The 11,171-nt window shown below is 41.4% G+C and overlaps 1 protein-coding gene across 1 annotated transcript in view; it reads left to right on the top strand.

Annotated features, from left to right (window-relative positions):
• The first annotated feature begins 308 nt into the window (after window positions 1–308).
• AVL9 (AVL9 cell migration associated) overlaps window positions 309–11,171 on the top strand; it is a 62,322-nt gene continuing 51,459 nt past the window's right edge. Inside the window, exon 1 of the mRNA XM_074945377.1 lies at window positions 309–561. Within this exon, the coding sequence (XP_074801478.1) occupies window positions 466–561 (96 nt within the window). The 5' untranslated portion in view covers window positions 309–465. The remainder of the gene's footprint in view (window positions 562–11,171) is intronic.

Below are 11,171 nucleotides of genomic sequence, written 5' to 3'. Positions count from 1 at the left end.
GTGTGTGTGTGTGTAGGCGGGAGGGTACAGTACGGCCACCAAATGGGTGGTATCACATGCCGCTGGCCCTGTAGCCCCCTCTCAGCCCCCATCCTTCTCCAGCATGTGAAGACGAGAGAGCGAGAGCAGGGTGGAAGGAAGGAGAAGGAGAGAAACGAAGGAGAAGAGGAAGGCGAGGAAAGGGCCAGGCAGCAGCGGGAAGGGCAGAAGGACTCGCAGCAGGAGTCAGGCGGCCGGCCGGCCCTCCTGCTCTGCGCCGCCCCCGCCCCGCTCCACCCCCGGCGGGGCGGGCCGGGCCGGTTGCGGCGCTGCGGAAGCGGAGGAGGGCGGCACAGGCAAGGAGAGTGGAGCGGCCCTGGCCGGCTCGGGGCTTATTCCGTGTCGGCCCCGGCGCGGGGGAGGCGGGGCGCGCAGAGGAGCCCGGCCCGCTGTAAACACCCTCCCGAGAGGCCGCCGCGGGGCTCCATGGAGACGCAGGGGAAGCCCCCGCCGCCCAGCAGCCAGCGGGGGCCGGTGCTGCACATCGTGGTGGTCGGGTTCCACCACAAGAAGGGCTGCCAGGTGAGGGCAGAGGCCCGGGCGCCCCCGCCCCTGCCCCCTCCCTCCGGCCTGCCTTGCTTCCTGCCCTGTGCTTCCTCCTCCTCCCCCTTCCCCGCCTGCCATAATTCCCCCTTCCCCACAGCCTCCCTCCTTCGCCTTTCACCCTTTCCTCCCCCCCCCTCCGGCTTTCACCTCTGTTCACTCCCTTCCGACAACATCTGCTTATCTCCCCAGCCTTTTGTTCCCCGCCCCCCGTCTTCAGTTCTTTATCTGCTCCCCTCCTACCCTGTGTGCCTTCCTCCATCCTTCTGCCCTGCCCTACGCACATCTTCCTTTCCCTTCATCTTCCTACCCCACAGCTAACCCCCTCCGCTTCTGGGTCCCTCTTCCTGTGTCTGTGCTTGTGTGTTTCAGCACCAGGATGAAGGATAAAAGTGTGCCTGCATTATTGTTATTTTTGGCAGGGGTCATTTGCTGGGTGTCTCACACTGCGGGGGGGTGGGGGGAGACAATATAAATGAGATTTGGAAGTTGCACTCATTTATTGAAAATCTTGGTTGACAAATACAGCAAAATCTTTTCATCACCAAAGAGACTTTTAATGCTATCCCTAGAACTAATTTGGGTTCCTGATTTCTGTCACCCTTCCTTCCTTGAGTAGTACTTACTTTGGTGACCAGTCCCATAGAGTTTAGTGTGAGTACTTCTGTGAGGTTAGTACTCTCCAGCGTGCATAAGGGTGATAAAATTGGGGCCCCAAAGGAGGGAGACTCCCCCAGATGCATGGGATTTAACAGGTCTGTTAGTTCTGTGCATTAATTATTTGTTATTTTTCAGTTCCATGTACCATACTGGTTTCTTTCTCTTTCTCTCATGCACCCTCCTCTCCCCCTCCCCTTCAATTGTAGAGACTGGTTATGACGGTACATATGACATCTAGGTCCTACGGTTCTGGGTTTTCTTGTTGGGTGCTCAGTGCTTTTTTGTCAGTGTGTATACTTGAATTTTTTTTTTTTTAAAGATATTCTAGTTGAAACCAATACAAAACTTTTGTGGGTGAGGCTGCATTTGCTCTGACTGGCCTCTGAGAAGAATTAGTCCTTAGAGAAGCAATGACTCAATTTGCTTAATTGGTAAATGTTGGCTATACCAAGGTTAATATTTGTTCCGATGGATAAATGATTTTCTCTAATTTCAGACTTAAGGACTTCATTCTGAGGATAAAGTGATCTTAAACAGAGTTGGCAGAATAGGATTTGACTATGCAGACAAAAATATTTAAAACTAAAATAGCTGTTTACAATAATAGATACGGATCAGGAATGGGCTATAGGGGATGGGAATGTCCCAAAAGGTAAAGAAAGAGATTTAAAAAACAGTATTGGAACAGATAAGCATTTATAAATGGAGGACAGCTTAAAAAAATAAGAGTTGAGTAAATTCTAGCTTACTCCACCTTCTGCGTCTGATAGCCCAATATGTCACTGCAACATCACAGGCATACCCTTAACAAAAGGATAAATAGTTCAGTGGCTTCAGAATATTAAGCTTGTATTAAATGTTAGGTATGTATATCCTCCTTCTCCTCTATGTTATGATTTTTTTTTACAGATGTTTAATGGGGACTGTAAGGGGAAAGAGCATCATCCTTTATACTCCTTGAATTCTCTTACTTCTCCCCTTACCTTTTTCAGAGCAATGATGCAGTGCAGGACTTTGGTCCAAACCTGTGTGGTATTTTGGCCTGTGCCATAAAGCAATGACTGTTTGTTCATCTTTTGCGTCGTCTTGTTCCATTGTTTAACTAAAAGAGCTTTTTTATCATGGTATTTAAATTTCTAAGGTCTGTATGATCGCTGGAGTCTGGAATGTCTCTTGTAGCTGCTTTTGGGTATCAAAAGGGAGAATCAACATAAATGGCATGTTCAGAGTTGCTTCTCCTGTTGTCTCCCTGTCAAGAAAGACAGTGCTATGTCCAGATTTGCAATCCAGCAATTGGCAGACATTACTACATTGCATAACAGTGTTAAATGGCCTAATGCTGAATTACTGTTGCCCTGTAATGTACATTTGTTTACTGATTTTTAAAGTGAAGTTAGGTTGGTGAGATTAGTTTAGATATATCTCATCTCAACTCTTAAAATCCTGGACAACCTCTCTCATCTCTACTCCCAGCAAAAAAAACTCTTAAATAGTGCTGTCTTTTGTTTGTTACCTAAACAGTCATCAAATTAGGCTGCATTATCTTTATCTGCAGTGAGAGCCATAGTGAGACTATTTCTACTGAGTAAAAGATTTCCAAAGCTCAGTCAGTAGTTATAGTAAGCATTTTTTCAGTTATATTGTGAACTCTTGTTATGTTCGTGAAAGTTATTAATGGTTTTTCTTAACACAAACAGTTCTATCATTCTTTTTGTCCTTTTTTCCCCCTCCTTCTCATTTTCTCTCATTCACACTCTTTACAGGTTGCACTTTACCGTCAAGGTGATAACTGTTCTGTAGGCAATTTATTTTTGGCAGCATATTTGGGGGGGGGAATGAATTTTGTATTTCTGAACTGTTGCAGCTTGACACAAAGAGTATTCCCTCATCCGTTTATCTACAGGACTGATTCAGCATGGACAATGGCATTGCAAGGTTCCCTACTCCATCAGTTTATGTCCATGCTGTCTTGGAAGGATCATTTCTAAAAATGAGAGTATAGTTCAGTCTCTGTGCCTATGCGATCTTTGGCCTCTGCTGAGACTCCTCAACAAGGATACCAGTTGTGATGGTGTGTTCTGTGATGTGGATGATTATTATCTGAGGATTGGTCTGAAGCCACCAGCTCATTTCATTAAGGCACCAAAGACCCATTGTTAATATTTTGGGGTGCGTTCTGAAACCACACAGTAGGGTAGGTAGAAAACAAAACAAAAAAGAAAAACTCATAGAACTCCTCCTCTGATCTTACTAACAATGGCTGAAGCTTAAAAGCATTCATCTAGCACAAGCTCTGCTCACTGGAGAAACTTTTCAAGTACTGTGATCTGTGAGGTTCTTTTATGTTTTTTCAGAAAATTCATATAAAATTGAATCTCTTTGCAAATCTTGGTGTTATGTTGAAACACATTGGCACCTCTTAGTTGACTGTCCTTCAGTCTAAAGTAATCTCTTTTTGGTTGAAATTAAAATCTGTAATGCAAAACTACTGCCTGTGTAGATGTACATTTTATAGATATAACACTTGGCATATATATTCTGGATTCTTTGTGTATGATTATTAATAGATAGCAAAAGTAATAGGACCTTTATGTGCTCTGAGGATAGACATTTTAATTAGATTGGAATTGCTCTGTATAGATATCTTTTGATTACCTAAGTGTCTGTCTACTCCCGTTACCCTTGTTCAGGAATAGGAAGATAAATATAGGAAAAGTTAAGCTATATAGAATAGAAATTTAATTTATGTTAAAGATAATGCTGTAAATATTTTTTTTCTGGGTGTATTTTATTTTTTTCTAAAATTTTGTACAGAACCACGACTAGTTGTACATGAAAATGATTTATTTGGTGATTGTATAAAAAACCTCAGAGCATCAGCCCATTTGACATGATTTTATAGTGTGAGCTTATGAGGTTAACTTGTAATTTTTGCAATGCTCTTGTCTAAGCTAATTCATCTTGTGTTTTCTTCTGGGTAAAGCTGGCTTATATAACATGAGACAAATATTTACAACACATGAAATAGTGTGTTTGCTGAATAACTAGAGAAAGCTGACAGTTACATTTTCTGGGTAGTTGTGCAAATTTCAGAATTGCCACTGACCATTGAGATAGACTTGCAGTGCGTAGAAGCAGCATGAAATCAAGAATCCTGATTTCAAGAACAGATCATGGGCATCTCTCAGGCTAGTAGAGTTTAAGCATGTTGAGGAGCCGTATGTTCAGTTTCTCTGTAGCAGCAGGCATCTAAGTATACTGCTGGTTTAGCATCCATTATTGACTACTTTTGTAGTGACATTGATGAAATATTCAGAAAGAGCTACTTACCATACCTCCTCACCACAAAGAAGATGTGGATATGATAATGACTTCTTAGAATGGGAAGAAGACACTGTCTTGGAGACTAGATCCCTCTGGTATTTGATATGTTCTGCAGCAATACATTAAGAAAGGCGATAATCTATTTGAATACTGTGCTATGATGGATTTCTGTGCAGCACTTACGGGGTGAGTCTACACAGCGAGCAGCATTGAGTCTCAGGGCCAGGGTCATCAACAAACTCAGGCTTTCATAGACTTTAAGGTTAGAAGGGACCATTATGATCATCTGGTCTGACCTCCTGCACAACGCAGGCCACAGAATCTCACCCACCCAGTCCTGTGACAAACCCCTGACCTATGTCTGAGCTATTGAAGTCCTCAACTCGTGGTTTAAAGACTTCAGGGTGCAGAGAATCCTCCAGCAAGTGACCTATGCCCCACGCTGCAGAGAAAGGCGAAAACCCCCCAGGGCCTCTGCCAATCTGTCCTGGAGGAAAATTCCTTCCTGACCCCAAATATGGTGATCAGCTAAACCCTGAGCATGTGGGCAAGACTCACCAGCCAGACACCCAGGAAAGAATTCTATGTAGTAACTCGGATCCCACCCTATCTAGTGTCCCATCACAGGCCATTGGACATATTTACCACTAATAGTCAAAGATCAATTAATTGCCAAAATTAGGCTATCCCATCATACCATCCCCTCCATAAACTTATCAAGCTTAGTCTTGAAGCCAGATATGTCTTTTGCCTCCACTGCTCCCCTTGGAACTTCACTCCTCTGATGTTTAGAAACCTTCGTCTAATTTCAAGTCTAAACTTCCTGATGGCTAGTTTATATGGCTCAGGCTACGGTGCTAAAACCAGCTGTGTAGCGTAAACCCCTCCCTTTGCTTCAGAGCCACAGCTCGAGGCTGAGCCCAAAAGGCCACTCAGCTGTTTTTAGTGCCATAGTGCAAGCCTGAATCTGTCAGCCCAGGCTCTGAGACTTGCTGCCACTTGCTGTGTAGATGCATTTATTGCGATAAATTATACGGAATGTCACTTTCTGTATAAAAAATAAAATAGCAAATGTCATCCATCAACTTATGAAAGTTGCCAAAAGTCCCCAGTGGCATTAATTTAATCAAAATAGTTTTTTACTATGAATAAAATTACTTAGAATATTTAATAACATCAAATGGGTTGTTTTAAAAATATTTAAAACCATTATCTTTAGTGCCTGTCTGGTCAGCCACAGAGCAGTAAGGCCGGAGGATGGATAGTAGGGAGCAGCCACTTCCCCTTCAGCTTTGTTCCTGCCTCAGACTCTGTATAGTCAGAAAGACCAGCAGCACTTCCAAGATACAGCTTTATAAACTATGCAGGCCTGATTCACTGCTATTCTGCACCTTGTATAGTAGCCTGTGCCAATATGGAATGGATATAAAATGTTACCATTCTGATTTGGTAGCATTTTACACCTACTTTGCACTGGTGTAAATGACTACACAAGGTGCAGGCCAGCCATGAATCAGGCCTTGTGACCCTTTGTCTGAATCAGATAATCAAAACTGACTCCCCATAATTGCACAGTAAAGCACTAGTTATAAATATGATTGCTCCTGCTCTTCCTTGCCTTCTGTACAGTACAGGTTTTAACTTGGCAGCTCTCAGGGTTCCACTGAGACTGGTTTAGTTGTTTATTACCACAACCTACCCACACACAAAAAATCAGAGCATGGGAAAAGTTACAAATATTAAGGAACAAAATCTTTCTTGGATTTCATTACCAAACAGCATCTCTGTTTGGCATGTAATTATCTAATTTCAGTTTGGGATGACATTCTGACACAAGATGACCAACTAATGCTAATGTGTTACATTTAAGTTTTGGGAGAGCAATTATATGATGCCTGATTAAAAGACACTATTTTTTATTTGTGTGTGTGTGTGAGAGAGAGAGAGAGAGAGCGAGAGAGAGGAAAAAAAAAACAGAAAAAGAAAGAGAAAATTTACTGCTGATGAAAGGTACCAGGTTGGCAGTCTGAGAAGCTAAGCCACAGGACAGGTACAGCTTATGTAGTAGCAGTGAATGATTTCCCCCACTGCCCCATTAATGTGTTCTCCTGGAGAGATGACCTTTGGGGTCAGAAGATACCTGTCTCCATGCCCAATTGGCCTCTGTGCTGGGCTTGCCAATAAGATGGACAAATTAAAATCAATCATAGTGCAGTTTTGGTGAGGTGGAAATCTTTCAACTAGGAACTGGACTGAGACCCCAAACTTCCTTCACCTGAGACTCTGAAGTCTAGGTGACTACTAACCTGTGCCGAATTCAAATCAGTGACTTAGAGAAGAAAGTAAGATATTTTTGAGCTTGCCTCTCTCCATCTGTTCCCCCCCCCTCTCGCTCTCCATTTTTTGTTTGCTTGTTTGTTTGTTTTAATGTCTAGTCTGCACTATATATATATATATATATATATATATATATATATATATATATAATACCAAATCTGCAGATTGTGTTCGGAGTCTATATGGATGAACATGGGGGGAGGAGGAGGGCATAAGGAGCATTGCCCCAGTTCTTGTGTCCTCCACACAGTGCTCAGGAAGTAACTTCTACAAAGTGGATGTGGCAGGTTGAGAGTAGGGCCATAGCTTCCCTTGTTTGTATGAGTCAGCGTAGCTGGCTGGGGTAGGTAGATGTGGGAGAAAGCATTGAACAGAAGCTGCACTCCCTGGAACACCAGGAGATGCTGTGCCTGCCAAGGGGGACAGTACTGCTTGGAATTCTCACTGGGGCATTTTCTGTGGACTACAATGTGTGTTCTGTGATCCACTCTGGGATATGGTGTTCAGATCTCAATCCCCTACTGTGGGATTGCTGCAGAGACTGCACGTTCATCCTCTAAGAGTTTTGCAAGACAGGCTTGTAACGCCCTTACCCCTTCCCCTCCCAAGCTAAATGTGACTTTCTGGAAAGGCAGCCTTTCTTAGCTTGTAGGAAAGTCACTGGTCTGACTAGTCTTCAAGGAAAAGTGTGCAGGAAAAGGGTCCTGAAGGACTCCTCCATTTCATTTACTTTTTTTTAACTAGTGCTCTTTATGAAAGCAAAATGTTTGAGTAACTGTAATTGAGAAATAGCAAAGAATATCCGAAAATGTTACTGGGAACATTTCTGAAGTCAAATATGAAGGTTTTGTTTGTAGGGTTTTGGGTTGGGTGTTTAAGAATATTTTATTTTATTTTAATTTTAATTATTTACACTAGCTACTGTATCTGAATGTTATATTAATATAAGAAGTCAGATTTTTGAGGGATACTCTAATCATAGAATACCAGGGTTGGAAGGGACCTCAGGAGGTCATCTAGTCCAACCCCCTCATCAAAGCAAGACCCAGCCCCAATTTTTTTGCCCTAGATCCCTAAATGACCCCCTCAAGGATTGAACTCACAACCCTGGGTTTAGCAAGCCAATGCTCAAACCACTGGTATCTAAGGAGCTGTCCTATTTATAGTTTTGGTGATAGAGGGCGGGGCATGATGATAAAAAGTATTCAGGAAACATTATCAGCTGTTTTTAAAGTCTGAAAGGGAGCCCAAAAGGAGTCTAAAGGGAGCACAAAGTCAAATTTATTATCTATTAAAATGAAGGGAAAACTTTAATTTGATATTGTTTATATGTACCTGTCTAATAGAGTTAATGGTATTTGTGATGTAGATGTGTCATTGTTTTGTCTTTCAACTGTTTGAAGTTGTTAACACTAATTCTATGGTTTGTTTGCCAATACGATGGGAGGGAAATGTTAAAATAAACCAAGAATTGAGTCCAAAGTGTTTATAGACACTAATGGTACATGGGGCTTGTTTTTTCACTCTATTACGTATAACAATTTCAGCAAGATTAATCCTTCAGATTATTCCTCTCAATAGGAATAAAGTGAGTCTTTTGTGCAGAGCTTCTTTTCTTGACTTGAACTGTTTATTCTACAAACTGTTAAAAGAAGATTATTAAGGTTGCAAAGTCAAGCACTCAAAACTTAGGAAATTCAGAATTAAGGTTGCCTGTACAGCCTTAGTTCGGCCCCCTTGTGCATAAGCAATATGATACAGTCTTTAATTACATACTATTTGTTCCACAGGCTCCTGCCTCATTCAATGCATAGGATGGAGGATGCTCACTTAATATTTTATTGTCTCCTCATTGTTCAGTGTGTGGCCACACACCTTATTTACTGCACATTGTTCAAACTGTGCTCTGGAGACAGAATTATTAATTTTCTCATGGGCTTGTTTGTGGTGCTCATCACAGTAGTACCTGAGTGCTTCATAAATATACATTAATTGAGCTTCACAAAACCCCTGTGAGAATAGGTGGTATTATCCCCATTTTACAGATGGGGGAACTGATTCAGGTCAGAGAGAGATTAAGGTCAAAAGCTTCCACTAATTTTGGGTGTCCAGTCTGAGACTCCTATGAACTGATTTTTCAGACCACTTAGCATTATTTTTGTGTTCAAAGCACAGCTCCTATTGACTTGAGTTGTAGCTCTGAGTGCTCAGCACATTAGCAAATCAGACCCCAGGATATAAGATGGACACTCAGCAATGAGGAACACACAATCTGTGGTCATCTGTGAAAAGTTAGTTGTAAGTGACTTGCCTAATGTCACATAGGAGTTCTGTGGCAGAAGTAGGAATAGAAGCCAATTTTCCAGGGCAGCATTCAATTATGAAACCATCCTTTCTGTTCCTGCAGTTCCTAGCCTCATTCACTACACACCCTCCGCCTTCTGCAACAAATGAAGCAGGGATCCTACACGCACCAGCCTCCTTTGCTACAGAACCCTCATTTATCCCCAGGCAGGTCCATCCAGTACACTGAATGAGGCATGGGTCCATGGGATCATGTAACTAAAGACTGTATCACAATGCATCCACACCTGGGAGCTGAATTAAGGGGTGTCACAGAGAGCATAGGCTCCCGGCTCTTAGTTCTGGTGCCTGTTCCCATAGCAAACCTGAGCAGCTGTGAACAGCTGTTAAATGAAAAACCACTTATGCCCCCACAGCCCTGAGCTGGAGCCTATTCAATCTTTCTGTGGGAATGGCACATGTGTAGTCCGGTCACACATGGAGACGGTGAAAGGCTTGAGAATGCTCAGCGTGGACAGAATCTTCAGAGCTCTAAGACATTTCTTCTGAGCATGTGCAAACTGCAATTTTTCATGGGTTTATAATTGAGCCAAATTTGGGCAGATTTTCATGGGGATGGCAAAATGTTTTTCCCTGGCACAAAATCAGCTCCCTTCTCCAAAGCATAGAAGAGCTAGAGAAAAGATCTTTTTTTTTTTTTTTTTTTTTTAAGTCTTATTCTTGGAAACGGCTGAAATTTTCTACCCCCTCCCCCCCCCCCCAAAAAAAAAAAATCTACCTCAGGCAGACATCTGGCATGAAAAATTCCAGCGCAAATAGATACATTTTTGGCAAGCTGATTATAAGCAACTGAAAATAGAGTTTCATATTAGGAAGTGTTGGGCAATCTTATTAATAAGCCATGCTACCAGTCCTGCATATAGTTAAACTACTAAAAATGTTTTTTTTTTAAATTATAATTGAGATGTACATGGCTTTTAAACTTCTGTTCTATAATTGTTAGATGGCGCTAAAGTCAAAATATCAAATGTAGATATTAAGGTGTGTCTTTAGATATTTAATAATCACTATGTACACATTAAGTTCTTTTGCATACAAATACCAATTTGAAATTTTACTCCAGTGACACGTAGGCACCCAAAAAGTCTCTTAATGTAGAATTTTAGTCCGTCCAACTTTGTTTTTAAATTATCCATTTGTCCAGTTTTCTCTCTCTCCTTTTTATTTTGTCAATAGTGTTTCAGGTTATTCCATCATATAATTTACAAACAAACTATATAGTTTTAAAGTTCTTCAGTTTGTTTTGAAATTAATAAGTCCATCACTTATAAGCAAGCAGAGATACTGACTTCCATATCCTTACTATAGTATATTCCTTGCAAGGAACAATGTTGTACAAACATTTGTGTATTAAAATTTATTTTTTGCATTTTCTATTTCCAAGGTTATATCGTGAAGGCAAACGACCATATTCCTCATTCCAGTAATATTTTTGTTAGCAGTTACTATTTGCAGCCAGGATGTCTGAATTTTGGAACACAATCAAATTATACATTCTAAATCCGTTTCTCCATTGTAACTGCTCCAGCACTCTTTATGATGCTGTAATTTCATGGTCTATAACTTGGAAGGTATATGATAGACTATGAATTTTTACTGACAATCTATCAAATTGCAGACAATTGCTACCTCGTGGATACACTATCTCATTCTATTATTCCTCTTTCATTTGGAAGCCAAATGCTTCTCCCGTTTATCTCGATTGCTGAGTTTGAACAAAACAAGCAATCTTTTATACATTTTCAGTAGAAAGGAGTTTTAAGTAGAATCCTGGAATACAATTGTCTTTAAATCAGTTATGTTTTCTGTTACATCTTCTCTCTCTCTCTCTCTCTCTCTCTGTGTCTCTCATGTACTTTGTGAGAAGATTGTAGTGTTAAGTGCAGGGCGGCTGTGACCATAGG

The sequence above is a fragment of the Natator depressus genome, chromosome 2, assembly GCF_965152275.1.
Source record: "Natator depressus isolate rNatDep1 chromosome 2, rNatDep2.hap1, whole genome shotgun sequence".
Lineage (NCBI taxonomy): Eukaryota > Metazoa > Chordata > Testudines > Cheloniidae > Natator > Natator depressus.
This window is presented reverse-complemented; position numbering and strand designations above follow the sequence as displayed.